The sequence below is a fragment of the Geotrypetes seraphini genome, chromosome 2 (assembly GCF_902459505.1).
Source record: "Geotrypetes seraphini chromosome 2, aGeoSer1.1, whole genome shotgun sequence".
Taxonomy (NCBI): Eukaryota; Metazoa; Chordata; class Amphibia; order Gymnophiona; family Dermophiidae; genus Geotrypetes; species Geotrypetes seraphini.
In genome coordinates this window covers 345,716,237-345,739,749 of record NC_047085.1, presented here as the reverse complement: position 1 = coordinate 345,739,749, position 23,513 = coordinate 345,716,237, and the positions used below count along the sequence as shown (strand labels likewise).

General features: G+C 42.6%; 1 protein-coding gene across 6 annotated transcripts in view; it reads right to left on the bottom strand.

The window, feature by feature from the left end:
* CDCP1 (CUB domain containing protein 1) overlaps window positions 1–23,513 on the bottom strand; it is a 132,553-nt gene that overhangs the window by 8,543 nt on the left and 100,497 nt on the right. For all 6 annotated transcript variants that reach the window (XM_033930324.1, XM_033930323.1, XM_033930327.1 and 3 more), the window contains exons 5-7: window positions 13,701–13,919; window positions 7,154–7,534; window positions 3,811–4,179 (exon numbers count right to left, since the gene is read on the bottom strand). In XM_033930324.1, coding sequence (XP_033786215.1) covers window positions 3,811–4,179; window positions 7,154–7,534; window positions 13,701–13,919 — 969 coding nt within the window. The remainder of the gene's footprint in view (window positions 1–3,810; window positions 4,180–7,153; window positions 7,535–13,700; window positions 13,920–23,513) is intronic.

The window sequence follows — 23,513 nt, the reverse complement described above, 5'->3', positions numbered from 1 at the left end:
GAGGACTGCATCATCTGCAACCGGAGTTGGGACAACGAAGCCAGAACCTCCTGGTACTCAACCTGCGCTTGAGAGTCCAAATAGGGCAGGAACTTTTGCAGGACCAGGAGGAAAAACTCAAAATAGGTTGTAAAATGAAAATTATAATTAAGGACTCGAGAGGCCATCATCGAGTTCTGGTAGATGTGCCTGCCGAATCTGTCCATGGTCTTGCCCTCCCGGCCAGGTGGAACGGTGGCATAGACCTAGGAGGGGTGAGACTGCTTCAATGAGGACTCCACCAAGAGGGACTGATGGGAGAGTTGGGCACCATCAAATCCTTTAAGGTGTACTGTGCGATACCTGGCATTCAATTTCCCGGGAACAGCGGGGATGGAGTAAGGCGTCTCAAAACAGCGCATGGAGGTCTGGTCCAGCAGCTTATGCAGAGGAAGCCGGAGGGACTCAGCAGGCGGCTGAGGGAGATGCATCGTCTCCAGATACTCTTTAGAAAATTTGGACCCGTGTCCAGTTAATGTCCAAATCCACAGCCATCTGCCGAAGGAAAGAGGAGAAAGACAGCTGGTCAGCCAGAGCAGGACCCCGAGAAGGACTCGAGGATGTCGAGACCTCTGGATCCAATGAGGCCGGGGATCGACAGGGAGAAAAAGATCCCATGGTGTCCTCGAGCTCCGGCATAGGAGGAGGCGAAGTGGCCTGTGGCGAATATTCGAGGAAAGGCTGCTTCCGACGAGGCGAGGCATGCCTGGATGAATGCCTCGAAGAATGCCTCGAGCGATGACCAGAACTGCGCCTGGAAGTAGGCCTCAAACGTCGAGGCTTCCAGCGAGTAGATGGGGATGGAGGCGGTGGATCGCAGCAGAGGTGGTTGGGTAGAAGCACCTCGAGGCACCCACCAAGCTTCGAGGCCTGGCATTGAGGGTATCGGTTCCGATGGAGGCACTCGCAAAGACTCTGCTCCTTGCATCGAGTGAATCGGTTCCAACGGAGGCACTCGCAAAGACTCTTCTCCTTGCATCGAGTGAATTGGTTCCAAGGGAGGCATGGACAAAGACTCTGCTCCTTGTGATGCATGTATCGATGCCAGACCAGACACTCGCAGAGATTTGGCTCCCTGCAGAGAGTGCGTGCGTCGCTGAGGCACTGGAGGCAGCTCGACCTCGCGGGATGCCTCCGCGTGCCCAGGCTGGATTTGGGAGAGAAGCTTTGGCCCCATAGTGGTAAAGAGCTCGATGAATTGCTTCTCAAGCAAGGTCTGGAACGAAGCCAGCAAGGAGGGATCTGCATCCGCAATGGGACCTCCTACACGGGCTTCACGCTCCCTGGAGCCCGGATGCTTGGGCTTAGAAGCCTTGGGCACCTTTAGCACCACGGGGGGAATGGGCTGCTGCGCTATCTGACCTGCAGAGACAGAGGAAGGCACCACAGCAGGCGTTGGAGCCGGACCCGGAGCCGGAGCCGGCACAAACGAAGCAGGCTTGAGCAGACTCAGAGCCACAGAGGTGGAAGGCTGAAGAGTCGAGGAGGAAGACGATGGTGTAACGCTTTTCGATGAAGACAGCTCCGTCGAAGCCTCCTTGCTGAACAGCGACTCCCACAAGAAGCAGCGACGCTTGAACGCACGTGCTGTAAGTGTGGAGCAAGACTGGCACGATTTCAGAAAGTGTTGAGGCCCGAGACACCGAAGACAGCGTTGATGAGGGTCCGTCAGCGAAATCGACACTTTTTAAAACCGGTGATAGGCCGGGACATAGGCTGAAAAAGCTCCGCCGCAAGATCGAAGCCGCGGGGCTGCGGCCACGTGGCTTGCCCAGTCGAACGTATGGAAGAAATTTTTTTGGGGGGAGGAAAAACAAGAAACATAACGAAAACCGACGATTCTGAGTAAAAAGAACCCAAAACCGCGGACTTAGAAGGCACAAGTGAAGTTACTTCGTGCAGAGAGTTGAAGACGGACTTCTCGGCTCCACGGAAAAGTAAGAACTGAGGAGACGCGCCCGGTGCACTGGGTGGGAAGGCACTCACGCATGCGTGGTGCAGGCGACTCGAAACTTCTAAAGTTTTTACAAGCAAGTATGCTTGTGAGACGTCCGCATCGGGGCTCCGTCAGATGATGTCACCCACTAGTGAGAATACCTGCCTGCTTGTCCTGGGATAATTCAAGATATTCTATTTGATTGTAGCACTGCGAAAACTCGACACTGACAGTGTTTCTACGTCTATGCCTTTGTGAAGAGTCTCAAAGGCTTATTACTCTCTCACATGTCAATAATGTAAGGAGTGAACAGAGCAGTAACTGGTGTCGAAGTAGTTAGGCCACAAAATACATGCATGTTGGACCAAGGAAGGGAAAGAGAGGGGGAACAAACTTGGGATAGAAGAGAGTGCACACTGGGACATGGAAGGGGCACAAACTTGGGCCAAGGCTGGAAGGAGGGAGGGGGGCCCACATGGGGACACAGAAGGAAGGGAGAGGGCATGAACAGAAAAGGGAGAGAGAGGAAGGGGGTACAAACTTGGGACATAGGATCGAGGGAGGGAAAGATGCTGAGGAGGGGGTGGAAATAGAAAGGGAGAATTGTTGGGCATGAGTGTGTGAGTGAGAGTGAAAGAGATGGTGCATATGGGAAATGGAAGAAAGAGGAGAATTTTGGGGCATAGGGAGGGAGAGGAGTGAGGTACAGATGCATGGGGAAGAGAAAGATGAGAGGGCAGAATGTTGGACACAGTGGTAGAGGGAATGAGAGAAACGTTGCGCATGGGGCTGGCGGGCAGGGGTGAAAGATGCTGCACATGATCCAGAGGATGACAGAGTGAGAAGTGTTGGATGTGGCAGTAGAGGGGGTGGAAGAGATGCACCCTGGATTCCTCTCGCTATCTCTCCTCACTTCCTCTGAGCAAGAGAGGGAATGAGAGATAAAGAGTTGGGAGAGAGAGGAAGAAATGCTGTTCAGGAGTGAGGAAGGGAAAAAGAGGGAGATTGATCCAGGACAGAAGGGAGTGAGGATGCTGTACAATGGGAGAAAGGGAAGAGAGAGGGAGAAATTCTGGACCATGGTAGAAGGAACCAATGGGCAGCAACAGAAGAATTTGCAGAAGATGGGAAAGCAGAAAAAGAGAAACTGGGACCAACTTGATGGAAAAAAATAAATCTCCAGACAAAAAGGTAAAAAAGAAATTTATTGACTGAAATATGTTAGCTTTGGGAAATATATATAGCAGATGTGTTTGTATTGTGCTCAAATGAAAAGGGAATGCATTTCTGGTTTTATTTCTCCAGTACTGAAGTACTTTCCGACTCTTTCTGTGAGCTGTTGGGGATCCCCAAGTACCGCCAGCTGAGGACCTCCTCCAAAGAGGGCCAGAACTCCTCTCCACCAAACGCAGCAGTTGCTGGCAGCATCCTTGAGCCAATGAGGTGTCAGCATCTGTAACTCAGGGACACTAATGCTGTCTGCCAAGCTTGGCAAAAGGGACCCCCTGGACACCTTCAGAGGAAGTCCTCAACTGACATAGTTTGGAGATCTTCATTGACTGGAGTATTTATATTTATATTAGAGGCTCTGGCAGAGACCTGTTTACAAAGTATGTATTCTTCCCAATTAATATTTCCAAATTAATAATGTATCTTTGCTTATTTGTAAATGGGTTTCTAGCATAATTAAATGAAGTTTAAAAGGATAGGCAGGGACGGATTTGATTTCCAGCAGGGATGGGCTTGATTTCTGTCCCTGCACAACTCTCCAGTACACAGCAGAGAAAAAGATTGGCAGAGCTCACCAATCATTAAAGGAGATAAGGGGAGCTTACCTGTTTGTCTCGGGCTGAATGTTACTGAGAACTGCACTTTAAGCTTGTTCTGGTTTGCCATGGTCTTGCAGTTGGAGATGTTCACCCAGAAAGAACTGTAGAAGCTCTTTGGTTCAGGCATCAACTGATCATCTCTCCGGATAATCTCTTCTCCCTGCATTTTCTGCTCTTTTATGTTGACATACGCACGACCCGTTTCACAAACAATATCCATCCTATCCTTCAGGAATGCCAGGACGGCCTCTTGTTTTGGGGGGACAATTATGTTCCATGAGAAAGAGACATAATCTGGCAAACCGTTGTCCCAGTTAGGAGTCTGCAGATAGACAGTGGAGCTGGTGTTTGGTGTCACATTGAAAATACACTCTTCTGTTTTAAAATAAAGAGAAAGACAAGAAAATTGTCAATTAGGTTTGTTTTTATATTTTAATTTTGTGGTATAATATAGCTGCTGGGAAGACTTCTCTGAATCTGTTGAATGATAAAAAACAAAAACAAACAAGCACTGATTTGTTAGATGGAATCATGAGACTGTATTAAAGTCTCTTGATAAGGGTCAACAAATCAAGAGTGAAAGTTTTAACCATGCTTATAGAGATTCAAAGATTGTCTAGCTTCGCACATATACTGCTACAGAGGATGCTCAGTTCCAAACCTGCCTTCTGCTCTATGTGTCTGCTAGGGATGCTCAACAGGCAAATATCCAGAGCCCCCTCTGCTGAGGTGTCCATTGCACAATGGCAACATATGCAAAACAAAATTAGAATGCATACATAAAGAACTATAGTCTGTGACCTCTGACTGTAGACTGTTATAGCAATGGTTGGTGACATTGAATAGGGGGTAAAAATATAGATGGATCACCTGAGAGAGCTGCAAATGGACTCCCTAAAATCCTATTCCACTTCAACTGGAAACCCTCAAGAGCAAGATGAAACTACCAGGTCAGAACAATAAAATGCTTTCAACTTGCAGAAAACTCTTGTGAGTCAGGTAAGCACAAGTGGGGGGAAAAGAGGGGGGGGGGGGCGGGTAAAGGGGGAAAGGAAAGACACAAAGCATTACACCAATTGAAACCAAGTGTAAATCCCTGTGCATAAGTTGAGTGCAGATCCCCCAAATTCTATAACACTGCATGCAGTTTAAGGGAATGCTCCTGCCCCCCCCCCTTACTCCTTCCCATGGCCATGCCCCCCCCTCCTCTTTGCAGATCCATGTGGAACACTTACATGCCCATTTATATAAGAGCATGTAAGTGTATCTTTGCATGGAACTGCCATTTCTGCCCCGTTTTGGCACCTTGCTTCTGTCAGAAGATTTCTCACGCAGAAAATTCGGTTTGGAAGTAGCCCCTAAGGTTTGGGGTCATATATAGAATTTCCCCTAATGTACTTTCATGGCTTAATACACAGTTACACAAAATGTTTTTCCAATATAAGCTGATTTCGGTATTTTATGGAAAGCATTAATAGGCAAGGGAATTTTTTCACTACACAGCGTGTGTGGCACAGTGGTTAAAGCTACAGCCTCAGCACCCTGAGATTGTGGGTTCAAACCCACACTGCTCCTTGTGGCCTTGGGCAAATCACTCAATCCCCCCCCCCCAATGCCCCAGGTACATTAGATAGATAGTAAGCCTGCTGGGACAGAAAGGGAGTACCTTCTTGTAGACCATTTTGAGCTCCCTTGGGAGAATGGTATAGAAAATTGAATAAATAAAAGTGCTGCCCCCCTATGTGTAATAATCTGTAGGTTTATAACAGCACTTGCCCAATTTCCAAGAATAGGCAGCCTTCAGTCCCGATAAGACACTAATTTATCGGAATATAACGAGAGATCTGCATACACACTGCTCTAAATTTATATGCAAATCTGACCGATACATATTTTTAGCAATATCCTGAGAATTCAAATCGGAGGTTGCTTGTCCCTGCCATTCAATAGCAAAAGGAGGCAAGTGGCAAAACTCCTATTTTGAGAAAACCAGGGATAAAAAACATTTTGAACTGCAGTAATTAGTTTATGCTGCCAGGTCAATTTTGATGAAAAAAGGACCCTCTATGGCATTTACCGTAGTACAAGCAGGATTACACGCATTTATAGCGCTTACTTCTTCAAAGTCAGATATGCCATTAACCCCAATTTTGATTAAAATGTCACTTGTTTCCTTTTGCCATTGAAGGGCAGTATACTGCTATGTCGCCCAGATAGCTTTTGTTTTGTATGATTTTAAGCAGTTTTGATTTTAAGCAATAAACAAATCTGATAACTAAACACAGTCTCAGCAATTAACATTAATTTGATTTTTAAATTACTCAATGTTATCAATAGATCCAGGAGTAGCCAGATGGTCAGTGCAGTGGCCTGAGAACCAGGGGAAACCAATTCAATTCTCGCTGCAGCTCTTTGAAACTCTGGGCAAGTCACTTAACCCTCCATTGCCCCAGGAATAAAATAAGTACCTGCTTACAATAGATAAACTGCTTTCACTGCAACCACAGAAAGGTGGTATATCAGATCCCATCCCTTTTCCTAGAGTCTAAGGCAGGAGTTGGCAAACTCAATCCTCGAGAATCGTAACCCAGACAGGTGTGTGAAAGTGTGGTGTGGTGCAGTGGTTAGAGCTACAACCTCAGCACCCTGAGATGGTGGGTTCAAACCCTGCACTGCTCCTTGTGACCCTGGGCAAGTCACTCAATCCTCCACTGCCTCAGGTACATTAGATAAGATTGTGAGTCCATTGGGACAGATAGGGAAAAATGCTTTTAGTACCTATATGTAAACTGCTTTGTGTGGTTGTAGAACTACAAAAAGGTAGTATACAAATCCCAATCCCTAAAAAAATAAAAAATAAAAAAAAAGTAGGTGCATGCAAATATCTGGGTGTCAAAGTCCCTCCTTGAAGGCTGCAATCCAGTCGGGTTTTCAGGATTTCCCCAATGAATATGCATGAGATCTATTAGCATACAATGAAAGCAGTGCATGCTAACAGATCTCTTGCATATTCATTGAGGAAATCCTGAAAACCTGACTGGATTGCAGCCCTCGAGGAGGGACTTTGACACCCCTGCCTTAAGGGCAAAGTTTGCCTGGTCTAAAGAAGCAAGTAGCTGAAAATAATACCAAGGACATAATAATGTCAGTCTTGGTGGCTAAAATGTATTTGTTTGTTTATCCTTTACTCAGGTACTCCATTTACAAGTCTCTATTAGGTTTTGGATTCAATGCGTATCTTCATCTTTTCAAACATATTCCCAGGCTCACAAACCTCAAAGTGGAAAATCCACCTCATTCAATGACCTTAAAATCCCCCATGAAAAACAAGGGAATAAAAGCTCCTTGCCTTTAATGACTGGTATGAAAGTCACTTTCAGATGTTTCTTAAAAGTGGCACTGAGGTTTGCTTTTGGAGTCGGTCTCAGGACAATGCTAACATTGTCCCTCATCTGAATCCTCTCTATGGCTCCACCAGGGCAAAAGGCACCCAGGGCAAAGTTGTGTTCACGGCTGATGCTGTTGATATCGTAGTGGTAGCTCGAGTTGCAGCTTGGCCCTTGAAAGCTCCGCTGCTGCAGTTTGAGGCTTCCAGATGTGATCTCTGCACTGATGTCATCCAGTGCAATCAGCTGCCAGACAAACTTGTGCAGTCGGACGGGAAGTTGGAGGAGCGTTGTTGGCATGGTGAGATCTTGGTTCTTTATGTTACAAGCCGGGCTCCAACAAGCTGCGATAGCAAGAGACATGTTAAAAGGCAAGAAGGAGGGAATGTCACTAGGAGAAAAAAAAAAGCTGAGTGCGCATGTAGACAGAAAAATTATCATCTGCTTATCAAACAATAAAATAAAACTCTATCCATAGATCAGTTTTCAAAGAGTTTAGGTATCTAACTTTCAGTGTTACGCTCCTAAATTGGTATCTCAGAAAACTGAATAGGACAGAACAAGTTTCTAAACTTAGGATATCATGCCACTAGATGCTAAACTTACAATCCTAAAAAGAAGGTGGTCACAGGGCCAAAAGTTAGAAGCTTAGCATCTCATTATAGCAGTGAGTCTTACTCCAGGCAAATGAAAGGCAGGCTCCAGTTTAGGAGCTTAAGTTTAAATTAATGTTTAGCTGATAAAGTTTAGTATTCTAAGTTCAGCATCATTACCATTAAAAACAAGCTCTTTCCTCTTACCTGAGCTCATAAAATTACTGAGGTGCTCACAGTGGACCTAGTAATAAATTTTTGGAGGAAAATACCTCTCCTGTGAGGTCCCTTCTAAACTACCAACAAGGGCCCAAGAAGGATATACAGAAATTCTCTTTTTTTATCCCTTTATGAAAACTTGTTGACAAGAGAGTTATCAGGACTTACAATTTTGAAAGAAAGAAAAACCCTATTAAAAATAAAAACAAACCCCCCCAAAACTCCAATAATTGCCCTTCTTTGTAATCTGCCATTTGCCATATGTTAAGAGAAAAGCTGGCTTGTTTGGGAATAAAGCGCTAAATAAAGTATAATTGTAAGGAAAAACAAAATGATACCATATAAGGCTGCTACATGAACTACCGGTTTCAACAGGGATTCATTACTGTCATGGTATGCACAAAATTAACCTATTTGGAGATGTTGCTCTCTGTAGAGAATGTCTATAATCCAGTCAGGAATTACTGTCGACAGTACCAATTTCTCACATTTTATTCCAGAGCTTACCTTAATACTTTCTTCATGCTAGAGAGAGGCATCTTCTGGAGTTTATAATTAAGTAATTCCCCCAACCCCACCTCATGAGCATCAGGGCAGTGTCGGAGCATTTAGGCCCGGATTCTATAAACAACGTCCTGATTGTAGGCAGCAGTAGGTGTCCTGCCGCTGTCTAATAAGCCAATCAGGACGCACGTTTAAAAAAACAAAACAAAACACAAAGCATAGAAAAGCTGATCAGATTCAATGAACTGAAGGATAGTAAGACCAAAAAAAAGGAATCAACTCTAAGTATGGCAAAACTCCATAAGATAAATAAACGCCAAGGCTTACTAGGAGAAATAAGGAAAAAGAGGAACAGCTTCTCATTCTAGAGCTTAATTTCTAATGTCCACCAAAAAAAATAAACCTTAGCGGGAGCAGAAAGTTCAACTACCAATCTCTTAGCTGCCAAAAGAGCAAGTAAGTGATAAGGTTTGGAAAAAAATAAATTTTGCAGACTGGAAATTGAATTGCCTTTGCACAGCATTTTGAGGAAAAATGCTGCACCTAACTGAAGCATTCCTGGACAAATGCAAAAAACTTCTCATTTATTCTGGGTCTTCCTCACTACATCTGGAAACATGATAATATTAAAAAGTCCCTATCACAATTCAATGCAAAAGTCACCATTAATCCTGCAAAAGACACTTGCTCAGAATCTGATCTCGTCCTATGTTATAACATTCAACAAATTCATTATCAACAGCTCCAGACTCTTGACTTTGTGTCTCATATTTCTTCAAAGGTAAATAATACACAGATTACACTATGAGTCATTCAATACCTCCAATACTGTTAAGTACTACTTCAGCATTTCTTTTGCTGACACCATAAGTAATTACGGTCAATTCAGAACCGACAAGAGGAAATGCAATCCTGGACTTGGTCATAAATGGCATTGCTGGAAGGGCAGCAGATGTAGAAGTTACAGCCCCGCTAGGGACAAGTGATCACAATATGATCAATTTTACCATTGGCATCGGAAAGGGGAAGCCAATTAAGACTGGAACCACGACCTTTAACTTCAAAAGAGGAAATTATGACAGCATGAGAATGATGGTTAGAAAACGGCTCAAGAAGGGCAAAGCGGACATCCAAACAGTTGATCAAGCATGGTCTCTACTAAAAAACACCATCACAGAAGCACAGAATCTTCACATAACGAAGATATCCAAAGGAAGGCGAAAAAAGAACAAAGGAGAACCAGCTTGGTTATCCAAAGAGATGAAAGATGCAGTGAGGGAGAAGAGGAACTCGTTTAAAAAATGGAAACGAGAAAAAACGATGGAAGCCTGGAACTGTCACAAAATCGACCAAAAAAAGTGTCATAAAGTGGTAAGAGACGCCAAAAAAGTCTATGAGGAAAAGATAGCGCAAGAAGCCAAAAACTTCAAGCCTTTTTTTACATATATAAAAGGAAAGAAACCAGCAAGAGAGGCAGTGGGCCCTCTCGACGACCAGGGAAGGAAAGGGTCAATTAAAGAGGACAAACAGGTTGCCGATAGGTTAAATTCATTCTTTGCCTCAGTCTTCACAAATGAGGACATTTCATCAGTGCCAACCACAGGGAAGATATTCACCAGGGGCATAGAGGAAAGCCTCACAACAGTAAATGTGACGTTGGACATGATATACTTTCAGATTGACAAACTAAAAAGTGATAAATCTCCTGGACCAGATGGAATTCACCCAAGAGTATTAAAGGAACTTAAGGTGGAAATTGGGCAGTGAGGTGGCGAGAGGGAAGAGTGGATGCTGCAGGGACAGTGATAAGGCGGTGAAGGGGACGGCGGAGATGGGGCGATGAAGGGGACGGTGGTCCAGTGATGGGGCAGTGACGGGGACAGATTTTTTTTCCCCATATCATTCTCTAGTTGACAGCTATGGGAGGTGGCATTGTAGGGGTGTTTCCTTATTTACACCTGAAGGTTAGGCCTCTCCGACATCATAAAGCCTGAATCATTGTTTGCAAGAAATCATTCCAGCCTGAACCATGCAAGAAGAGAAAGAAGAACACATCTTTGTTGTTTCTGCCTGATGAATTCTGGGTATGTACCAGAACTGTATTCTAGGTCAACGACACATGCTCTGCCTATGTGAATCTTGAGGGAATTATGGCTCCTGTGCTTCTTATCTAACGAAGGCGCTTCTGTTTCACAGCCTGTATGAGACTTTATACAGAAAGGCTATTCATCTAAGTTATGTTTCTGGATTGGTCCGGAGAGGTCATCTGATAAGATCCAAGTGAAACGTGCTAATTATTAATTTAGTCTATGCTGGGATGTGAGTGAACTTGCATCTTATCATAGGGTTTCTCTGCACTTCTTATATAATAATTAAGACCTGAAAAATTGCCTCTTGTGACTCTCTGCCTGAGAGAGAGTGAAACCGTCCTTTATGGATTCCATCACATAAAGGAAACCTTGGCTGCCAACCTAAGTTACAGCTTCTCCAGTTGCTGACGGACTGTTCCTAAACAGAAGAATTTCTATATCTGCTAAGCTGAGGGAAGACGTCTTCCATTTCACCTGATGTTGGTGCTACGGCCTAATTGGATGGTGAGAATAAGGAATTATATGTCTTTTCAGCTGGGTTAGAGAGAAAGAATTCAATTGTCTTTGGGATAAGGAAATGTAAAGCACTTTTGGTGATAGACTGTAATAGCTTGCTGCTAATCAGGAATTATTATTATAAGGAATTATTTAGAGTGTAAGAATTAGTTTATTTCATTTATCTAACAAGTGTTGTGTGATAATTGTGTACTGAGTTTCATATATGTATTCGGATATTTTGTGAACAATAATTAGTTATTGCTGCTGGCTTATGAACTATATTTTTCTATTTTCATAATAAAAGTATTTCATAACGCCTGGGTCTGGTGTCGTGTAAGTAGGCAAAGCTAGCTGAACCTGGATGAGATATTATGGTCTTCCCTAGAAAACTAACAGGCACGTATTTGTTTATGTAACTGATTAGTACACCATAAATCTTATTACAGCATGTTTCGTTCTCCTCAACCTAGCATGGCAACTTCCCTGGTTTAGGTGGAACAGCATTCGGTGCTTGAGAATGTGGAAGAGGCTATTGAGTTGGTGTCTGAGAATTTGCTGCTGTATCATGAAGCAACTGTCTAGAGTGGAGTGTGGGGATTCTCTCCAGGGCCTCTCGGTGAAGAACTAGTTTTGTAAGTAGAGGCAAACAATGTCACTTGTAATTTACCAATTTTTTTTCATAATAAACCAAAAGACATGACTCTGGATGTTGTATAGCACACAATCTCTGATCTGGCTAAAACTTTGCTGTTGATTACCAATAGTGCACTGAGAGTCAGAGCATTGGAAGAAAGTTCTGCTAGACACTATCATTTGATAAAGTATCAGCCTGATGTTTAAGTGGGTAAGAAATTTTCTAAATAAATACTGTGGATTTGGAGTGTTGTGTTATTTCAGATGAAGTTTCCATTGTTTCTTCTGCGAGAGCAGTGAATTTGGCAACTAATACTGAAGAGTTGGGGACTTTATCCAATGTTCATATGTATTAAGATTAATTGAGTGATTTGAATAAAAAGTGGACAAATTCAGAAATTAGCTACTCTAACAGAAGGTCAAAAAGTTTCAGCATGACTAAAAGGATTATTCCACAGGCTTATGTCTGGATGAGGAGTGATGCAGGTATAGGTGTGAAGATGGATAAAAAGAAACCTTTGTATCTTCAATTATCATCTGGTGGCTAGAGTAGAAGCAAAGATGTTTCATAGAGGGAAGAAAGTATTGATGGAAGTTCTGCTAGACAATCAAAAGGAGGCTGTGGGAGAGGGGGCAGGAGGGGCCATGGGGAAAAAAAACCACAGATTCGGTCTCAGGCTCAAGTAGATCAATTGTGGTGAATATCTCTAGATATTCCCAGTTTCAAGTTTATTGGTTCTTGATATACTGCTTATAACAACCTAAGCGGTTTACATTAGTGCAGCAGAAAAGTCTGTGTTATCTAGGGGCCTCTCTCTTGTCCTTTTTAGCAATCATCAACCCTTCAATTTAGAATAGAGTTGGGAAAGGTTTGTTAGGAATGTTTGTCCAAGTTTAATTCAGAGGCTGATTCTAGATGTTTTTTTTTCATAATTCAAACTTTTGTGAATCTGGTTCTATTGATGATTTTAAGATAGGGACTGGGAGGCCTACGATAGTAGTTCTAGATGAATAATCTATTTCTGTGAGCTACATTCCTCCTTTGTCTTTAGGATAGTACCACCGCAGTATACAATGATTCTTATAAATTATCTTGTGGGAATGGAGGAGTTTTTTGTGTTGCTATTGTTGTTTGTGCATCAAGTTTTTCAACATCTTTGAGACAAGTCTACAATTTCAGTTATGTCAGAGCACTGGAATTCCTAACTGATTAATAGTTTTTACCTTACTCTGATTTTAAAGCAATTTTTGATATTTATTATCTCCTGTAAAATCCTTTGCTAATCTTTGCACTGGATTGTTGCTTCTTCCTACTTTTCTAGATATTTATATAATCCTTCCTATTCAGCTTCCTTTATGTCAGTCATCAGTCAGGTTTTTTTTGCTCAGTTTTCTTCTAAGAAAGATTGCCTTTAGTACATTTATCCAGGCCATTATGCATCCTGATGCCTCTCTCTCAAGGCGACATCTCCATATGGATTAGTTTTCTGCATAACATGAACCTCATACCTAAGTTAGAGTATGTGAAATATGATGTTAGTCTGTCAAATTTACTGCTAATGATTGCATTAGTGATTGCATCATACATAGCTGGCGCAGAATATATTATTTAGTCTCATTTAAGTTGCCATCAGTGTTTCAATTTTTTTAAAATCTCTATATATAAGGTTAGGAGTACTTCCCAATATCTTCTAAAAATAACAATGAATGCCTTTTATCTCTTTTACAAATTGTGAGAGTAACATTTTCATTTTAAATATGAGAATGATTCCAAATTAGATATTTGAGAGCCAGATATAAATTATGAGTAAACAGGGCCTGTGAACATTAAGAATCATCAGAATCTTTCAGTGTAACAAAAACACGTGGTGTAACCTATCCCAAAAGCCAAACTGACCCATCTTGAAATAGAGAACCATACACAGATCCATGAGATGATCCATATTCAGAAGATGTAACAATGTGCTTCATACCTATCACTTTCTCTGCTGTTACCATCAAGTTTGCCAAGTTATCACACAGGAATGAAAGCTGGTAGATTCTGCCCGATGTTAGGTTGACTTCCTGCTCGCACTCTGTGGGTTCCTTGCATACCAGGCACTCGGGTACAAAATTACGGAAAGTTGTTGATATTCGTTTTATAGTCACAGTCAGTCCCCTCTCTTTGGACAGATCAAGAAAATACAATTTACCTAGGAGAACAAAAATTGGAAAATTAACATAAGTATCACCCCCTATATTAACAAAACACCTTTATCAAAGTTGGAAAAAGTGCCCATTTTCTAAAGGCAATCAATGGTCTTAAATAAAATTCAAGAAATATATATTTTTCCCTCAAATTTATAAGTTCAAAATATGGGGAGGGGGGTAATTTTTAGTCTATCATCTAATATACAGGAATGAAGGGGAAAACGTTTTATCATATGGTATTTATATTTTGTTATGAAAGGGTAGGGAGGGAGGGAGATAATGTTATATGATTTGAATTATTGCTGATTAGTAAGTGTTATATTTAATGTTAAAATGTTTCAACTTACTGTCACACTTATTGTAAGTTTTAAAATGAATAAAGATTTTATTAAAAAAAAATATATATATTTTTTTTAATCTATACCACCAGAAACTCAGTGGTTTACAAAATTAACATACATAAAATATAAAACACAAATACAGTAAACAAAAACTCAATATCAACATGCATATAGCTATAACATCAAATGTCGCCCATTGCGATACTAATCAGTAAAACTCTATGGCAATAGGCAATAAAGCAGTTTCAGATTAATAATTATTAAACCATGTCAGAAATAAGTGTCAACAAATAACTATGCGGTCCTTTTATCAAGCTGCAGTAGAGGTTTAACACGCGTAATACCGCGCAGGTGTTAGCCGCTAACACCTGCATTGAGCTGGCGTTAGTTTTTTAGCCGGCCACGGGGGTTAGTGCGTGATGAAATGTCCGACGCGCTAACGCTGCTAGTGCGGCTTGATAAAAGGACCCCTATGACTTAATCTAATTTAATTTAACCTTCCATTTGTGAGTCGCCATACCTATACAGGCTCAAGGCGTAATTTCTTAAAAGCCAAATGCTCACACACAACCTTATTTGGCCAGATAACTTATTCCACAGGGACATCCCTGCAATCGTAAACATGCTCTTCTCTGTTGATACATAATTTTCACTTATAGACTGACATTCTAATTTCATGCTACCAGCAGATCATAAATCTTTACCAGCTTTATATATCTCCCATAGACCTTGAAACCAACAAGGTACCTTCCGATTTAAAGTTTGATGCACCAGAGATAGTACTTTAAAATGAATCCTTTGTTCAATCGGCAACCAGTGTAGTCTTTTTAATACATGAGTAATATGAGATGTTCTCGATATCCCACTATCAGTCTGGCTGCAAAATTCATTGGTATCTGTAGGGCTTTCAATTTTACCTTAGATAATCCCAGAAACAGCGCATTACAATAATCTAATCTACTCAAAAACAACAATCATTCCACTGTCCTAAAATCATACGTTGTAAGAAGAGGTTTCAATCTATAAAGCAGATGAAGCTGCGCATAACCTTTTTGAATAATGTTCAAAACTTGTTGCCCCATATTTAATGACATATCTAAGCAGATTCCCAAGATATTAATTTACTTCTTTATTGGTATCAGTTTACCCAAAACAACACACATATACACACCCACCCAAATGTGTCACTATTTCTTATCATATAGTGTTCCTCCGCAAATTCACAGTTCACGAATCGCAGACTCAGTCTTTTGCGGTATTTTCCGACCACCTCTTCCTGGTACTAAAGTCAGGCTACACCAATCAGGAGCTGCTTTGACACGCCAGATAGGGTGTCAAAGCAGCTCCTGATTGGTGTAGCCTGACTTTAGTACCAGGAAGAGGCGGTCGGAAAATACTAAGCATGATCCCACACCTGCTGGTGCCCCGGTTGCCCTCTCTTGTCTTCGATCCGCTACAAAACCGCATTCACGGTTATTCAAAATTCGCAGGTGTTCCTGGAATTCGTTTTATAGGTGTTCCTGTAATTATTTTTGGACCACTGAACTAAACTAAACTAAAACTTAAGTTTATATACCGCATCCTCTCCATAAAGATAGCACTCGGCACGGTTTACAGGAAGTTAATACAGTGGTACTTTGGAATCCGAATGCTCCAGAACTCGAACATTTTGGAATCCAAACTTTTTTTTATTTTAGTAAATGTTGTCTCGGAATCCGAACACTGCTTTGGAATCCGAACAAACGGCGGCCAGTCTCCCCTCCCCAACTTCCCCTGATGATCATGGCAGGATGGTGCCTAACCCCTCCTGCTGGACACCCCCCACCCGACGGCCCTTCTAAGATCGCCAGCAGGAGGGTGCCCAACCCCTCTTGCCGGACACCCCCAACGAAACCCCCCACCCCCTTCGGCTTACCTCCCAGTTGGCTGGACGGCTCCTCCAGCATTCTGTCCAAATGAGGCTGGACCGCCCCTCCACTGCCCAACCCACAGGATCCTAGGGCCTGATTGGCCCAAGCGCCTAAGGCCCCTCCTATAGCTGGAGATGGATGTAGTATAGGAGATGAAGATGATAGGAAGAGACAAAAAAATGACAAATGGCCACGAAGCCCTGGCATGAGTGTTAAGATAAAAGAAAACAGAAAGCAGAGATTGGGACCAACATGATTAGAACAATTAAATAGCTAAACAAAAAAGGTAGAAAAACAATTTATTTTTAGTTTTGAATAAGGCACAAAGCTCACAATTGAAGATCTGATTTATCATGGGGGAGGGGAGAAGTGCAAGACGATACGAAGTTATTCAGAGAGTACAAAGCTATGGGGCCAGACAATCTACACCCCAGAGTACTCAGAGAGCTGAGTGAAGTTCTGGCTGAACCACTATCCGTACTCTTCAATCTTTCCATGCGCACGGGAATAGTACCCCTAGACTGGAAAACAGCTAACGTAATTCCACTCCACAAAAAGGGCTGCAGAACGGAGACAGGAAATTACAGACCGGTGAGTCTTACATCCATAGTGTGCAAACTCATGGAAACACTGATCAAACAGGAACTTGACAAAATTCTAGATGAAGAAAATCTACGTGATCCACAGCAACACGGATTCACCAGGGGAAGGTCCTGCCAATCTAATCTGATTGACTTCTTTGATTGGGTGACCAGTCATCTGGATGCCGGTGAGTCCCTTGACGTGATATACTTGGACTTCAGCAAAGCTTTTGATAGCGTTCCACACCACAGGCTGTTGAACAAACTAAAATCGATGGGATTAGGGGATACATTCACAACATGGGTAAGGGATTGGCTAGATGGTAGGCTTCAAAGGGTGATGGTAAACGGTACCCCCTCCAAAACGTCAGCAGTGATGAGTGGAGTACCTCAGGGCTCCGTCTTAGGGCCGATTCTATTCAATTTATTCATAGGAGATTTGACCCAAGGACTTAGAGGAAAAGTATCACTGTTTGCCGACGATGCCAAACTATGCAACATAGTTGGCAAAAGCAGTGTGCCTGACTTTATGACGCAGGACCTAAGACAGCTTGAACAGTGGTCATCAACTTGGCAGCTGGGCTTCAATGCTAAAAAATGTAAAGTAATGCACCTAGGCAAAAAAAAATCCACACAGAACTTACACACTAAATGGTGAAACATTGTCCAGGACCACGGTGGAACGTGATTTAGGAGTGATCATTAGCGACGATATGAAGGCTGCCAATCAAGTAGAGAAGGCATCGTCCAAGGCAAGACAAATGTTGGGCTGTATCCGTAGGGGTTTTGTCAGCAGAAAACCTGAAGTCATAATGCCGCTGTACAGATCCATGGTGAGACCTCATCTCGAGTATTGTGTTCAATTCTGGAGACCACACTACCGAAAAGATGTGTTGAGAATTGAGTCGGTTCAGCGAATGGCTACCAGGATGGTTTTGGGGCTCAGGGAACTCACGTATGAAGAAAGGTTAAAAAAACTGCGGATGTACTCACTGGAGGAGCGAAGGGAGAGAGGGGACATGATTGAGACCTTTAAGTATATTACTGGGCGTATAGAGGTGAAAGATGATATCTTCAGTCTTATAGGGCCCTCAGTAACCAGAGGACACTCGCTGAAAATCAGGGGAGGGAAATTTCAGGGTGATGCGAGGAAGTACTTCTTCACTGAAAGGGTGGTAGATCATTGGAACGAGCTGCCTCAGAGGGTGATTGAGGCCAGCAGCGTGTTAGATTTCAAGAGAAAATGGGATAGTCATGTGGGATCTCTAGGAGAGTAAGAATCAGGGAGTGGGTCATTGGTATGGGCAGACTCGATGGGCTATAGCCCTTTTCTGCCGTCAATTTCTATGTTTCTATGTTTCTAACATGGCATATGAGGTTTAACATGGATAAGTGTAAGGTGATGCATGTCGGTAACAAAAATCTTATACACAAATACAGGATGTCTGGTGCAGTACTTGGTGAGACCCCCCAGGAAAGAGACTTGGGAGCACTGGTCAACAAGTCAATGAAGCTGTTTGTGCAATGTGCGGCGGCAGCGAAAAGGGCGAACAGAATGCTAGGAATGATTAAGAAGGGGATCACGAACAGATCGGAGAAGGTTATCATGCTGCTATACCGTGCCTTGGTACGCTCCCAACCTGGAATACTGCATCCAGCACTGGCTGTTATACATGAAGGACACAGTACTACTCAAAGGGTCCAGAGAAGAGCGACTAAAATGGTTAAGGGGCTGGAGGAGTTGCTGTACAGTGAGAGATTAGAGAAACTGGGCCTCTTCTCCCTTGAAAAGAGCAGACAGAGGGGACATGATCAAAACATTCAAGATAATGAAGGGAATAGACTTAGTAGATAAAGATGGGTTGTTCACCCTCTCCAAGGTAGAGAGAACGAGAGGGCAGTTTCTAAAGTTAAAAAGGGATAGATTCCGTACAAACATAAGGAAGTTCTTTTTCACCCAGAGGGGTAGAAAACTGGAACGCTTTTCCGGAAGCTGTTATGGGGAAAACACCCTCAAGGGATTCACGACAAAGTTGGACAAGTTCCTGCTGAACCAGAACATACGCAGGTAGGGCTAGTCTCAGTTAGGGCACTGGTCTTTGACTTAAGGGCTACCGCAGGAGCAGACTGCTGGGCATGATGGACCACTGGTCTGACCCAGCAGCAGCAATTCTTATGTTCTTATGAAGGGCAAGTCGCTCAAGGCACAATTATAGCTTGCTACGGCCCTGACTGTAGCATGTGTTTCACAAAAAGGACAAAACATTTACTACTCTTGGCACTCCCTCACTATTACTTTGTCACATTGTTTTCAATTCTAGAAATACCACCACTGCAAGGTTCAGTAGGTGATACTTGGGTGTCTGCTAAGAACTTGTCTTACTTGTTCTTCAAGTGTGTGATCTGAAATACCCATTTAAAAGTCCCACATCTACAATGTTTACAAATATTTACCCTTTCTTAAAATTCAATAGAGAGGTTTCATTTGTCACTGGGAGTATGCCAGCAGTTTGTGGGAGGCATAGCCTCTGTATGCAGCTGTGATGACTTTGAAATTTGTTACAAGGCACATACTGAGATGTGGCTTCAAAGGCTTTAGATTTCTGATCTAGAACATCTTTCAAGAACAGTAAAAGCATGGTCTCTTGGTTTTTCTTGCAATCATCCAAAATTGGAGCGAGTTTTACACAGGTCTCCATCAGCTGTCATCAGAAAAGTTTTAGGGACAACTTGTGCCCTTTCAATCTTTCACTTTTATGTAGAACTCTCTTTAGGAGAGTTACATAAATATTGTTCAACTCGGCCCTAATTAATAAACCCAGACACAGCACTGATCTCTCAGCCTGTAGAATGAAGGACACACCCTGGATTTGTATAATTTCAGAGAGGCACAATCTAGTCAGGGCTGCAGACTATCCTTTTTAAAATGTTTCTCACATTAGCGACTGAGAGAACAGTAAGAAAAGCATTAATCAGGTACAAGTGAAAGGATTTATTTCCTTCTGCGGAGGCAAAATCAGTTTTCTAGATTTCTGCAAACGACTGGATCGGCATACGTATATAAACACTGAGCAGGATGTACAACTGCAAATGTCTTCACCGATTATCAGCACCTTTACATATTTACTGAAAAGAACTCAGGTCTCAATGCTTCCTTGCCAGGCACTTGTGGCTTAATTGGCCACTGTTAGGATACTGGGCTTGATGGACCTTCAATCTGTCCCAGTATGGCAATGTTTATGTTGTTATCTTTAATTTACATTCAAAAAGTTTATTTTGCAGGCATGTTCTTTGGTACATGGGGATTAGAACCATAAGAACACAAGAATTGCCATCTCCGGATCAGACCCTGGGTCCATCAAGTCTGGTGATCCACACATACGGAGGCCCCGCCAGGTGTACCCTGGCATAGTTTTAGTACCCATATCACTGTATGCTTCTCAAGGGAGATGTGTATCTAATTTACCCTTACCCGAATCACTCTATGCCACTCTTAAGGAGATGTGCATCTAGTTTACCCTTAAATCCTAGAATGGTGGATTCTGCAATTACTTCCTCTGGGAGAGCATTCCAGGTGTCCACCACTCGCTGCGTGAAACAGAACTTTCTGATATTCATCCTGGACCTGTCCCCCCTCAGCTTCAGTCTATGTCCTCTTATCCGTGTCACATTGAACATTGTAAATAACTGCTTTCCCTGCTCCATTTTGTCAAATCCTTTCAGTATTTTGAAAGTCTCGATCAGATCTCCTCGCAGTCTCCTCTTCTCAAGCTTAAACAAGCTTTTCCTCTGTTGTAGACTAGTGTGGGGTTGGCTGAAATGGATGACACTTTTTTTCTATATTGTGTGCTATTTGTCATACATGTTTTGTTTTTTTATGATTTTTTTGTACTCTACCTTGGATAAAGGCGGATTATATAAATAGAAATAAAATAAATAATTCTAAATCTTAGAAACAGTGAGCTGTTAAACACTGACAGACTATAGACAGGTCAAGAAAGTCTGCTCTTACTGAGAATTTGCATTTCATTAGGTTTAATAAGCATCTCACTTCATCTACATAACTGGAAGAGCAAGGGATCTAATAAGCTTTGCCACTGTTTATGATTTATTATTTATAACCCATCTTTATCCAAGGCAGGGCATAAAAATTACATACCTAATAAAAAAACCTACCCCAAAACAAAACCAAATGTAAAAGTACACATCTACAAAAACAATTTAACAGAGTATATGGTCATTCAATCTAATGGTATATGCCAGACAGCTTAAGTAGCTGTTCAATAACTTCTTGAAAGAAATCATGTCCCACTGTCATCTTTTTGCTAAGCAACCAAGAAGAATAGGCACCATATCTATAAATAGATAACAGATAAGTAGCTGCAAATAGCATGGTTTTCTTGTACTCAGGCAGTTGAAAGACAGCTTTTTTTTACATTTGCAAAATCTTTCTACTACTTGAAAGCAATGAGCAGTTCAGATTTGCCACACAGGTCTTTTCTTCTATTCTGTGTCTTCGGGAAATGACCTTGAAGACTCAGACCCTTAACTAATATATTAAATAGAGGAACAGAGCAAATTACCCACATGTTTTTCAATGTATAAACGTAAATTGTAATCCGCTTAGGTTTAAGCAGAATAGAAATGTTAAAAATAAATAAAGCAGTCAGAAAGCAGAGGGAGGTACTAGGAGATGCTGAAAAGTTCTGTCCAACCAAGAAGAGAATGACGTGGATATGGTTCAATCAATGATCTGAAACAATGTCAAAACCCTGAATTTCGTTTCTGCAAATTGGCACTTAACGAAAGATATCACTCTTCAACTACAGTGGCAAAATAATGCTCAGAATTTAGGAAGTTGGTTAGGCTGAGAACTTTTCAGCACCCCCCCCCCTCATTGTAGTAACCCTCCTTTTGTGACTGTACTGAACTGTTGCCGTGCCTCCTACTTGCTATTTGTGTCAGTTTTGATAAAATAGTACAATTATTGTATTAGTCCACATGAATGCACAGTAGGGTTGTCCAGAAAAACCTAAAAGTTGGAATAACTGTGCAAATTGAAGTTTTCCCCCATGAATTTGATTGTGCTTGATCAGAAAATTAAAAAAAATATATTTTAAAGCCCATCCTGGGGTCCCTCAAACAACTCATTACATAAAGCTTCGTTTTTCTTAAAATTTGCTATTACCGTATTTTCACATAGATAACGTGCACCCGTGTAAAACGCGCACACGGGTATAGCGCACAAAAAACACATATTTATGTACATAAATTTTTATATACCGCGCACACCCGTATACCGCGCATGCTGCCCGACTCTCCTTTCGCCCGCCCCGACTCTCCTCTGGAGACCCTGACTCTGTTTTCGCCCACCCCGACTCTCCTTTCCTCCTTGAAGTCCTGTCCCTACCCTGAAAGCCTGATGCCCCCCCCGACATCCGATTCACCCCCCCGCAGGACCGCTCGCACCCCCACCCCGAAGGACCGCTCGCACGCACCCGCACCCCCACCCTGAAGGACCGCTCGCACCCCCACCCGAAGAACCGCTCGCACCCCCACAGCCTCACCCCCCTCCCCCATGGAGAAGCTGTCTACCTTGTTTCCGGATGCCAGCGAGCCCAGCTGTTTCCTCTGCCGGCGGTCCCACCCCTTCTCTGAGCCCTGCTGTGCTGCTTTTTCTTCCGGCGGTCCCGCCCTTTCTCTGACATCAGAGAAAGGGCGGGACCGCCTGAAGAGGAAGCAGCGCAGCACAGGGCTCTGAGAAGGGGCAGGACCGCCGGCAGAGGAAGCAGCTGGGCTGGCATCCGGAAACAAGGTAGGCAGCTTCTCCATGGGGGAGGGGGGGAGGCTGTGGGGGTGCGAGCGGTTCTTCGGGTGGGGGTGCGAGCGGTCCTTTGGGGTGGGAGTGCGAGCGCTCCTTCCAGGTGATGAATCGGGCGTCGGGGGGGGGAAACTATGTAAAAAAAATTTTGTATAACGCGCAAGGGTATGCGCGGTTTGTAAAAACCACGTATAACGCGCGCGTTATATGCGAGAAAATACAGTATTTTTGCTTAATGGAGCAACTCTCTTGGTATTATAGCTATAACTTTTATGTTTTCACACTCAGCATTGACACACTGCCAAATAGACATTTTATGTCAAGTCTGTTTTATTATAAAAGTACAATAAATCAGTACAGAAATAACACTAGACTCTCCAAAATGCTTATCATAACAAGTGGGGTCAGAATCCTTAGAACCCAACTAATACAGCATTTTCCTGTCATCAAATAATGATAAAAATGCATTTTATGCAAAAATTCTAGCAGTATTTTATTAAATGAACCTTCAATATCTAGATTTTATTGTGGAAAAGAACAGAAATTTAACATACTTCACTAATAGCTAAACATATACACTTTGGTGCGTTCCAAACACTGAAGCATTCAATTTCTTCTTGAGATAATCAGGATAAAGCCTGCGATGCTGTTTAACTCCTTGTAACAAGTGCGGCATGAGGCCTTGTTGCAAGGAGCTGAACAGCATTGCAGGCTTTATTCCATCTCAAGAAGACATTGAGGCCTGGATTCTCTAAATGGTATTATTGTTGCGGCCGTTGATCTTGTGAAACATATGCCGTCTAGAGAATTGCACCTTTGGAAAAAGGTAACTCTGGAAATGTAGGCCAGGGTATTCAAGGCCTACATTTCTGGTACCTACCTTTGATGTGAATCATGTCTACGGAGGTGCTTAATGATGCCTAACACCACTTCTGGTGTCAGC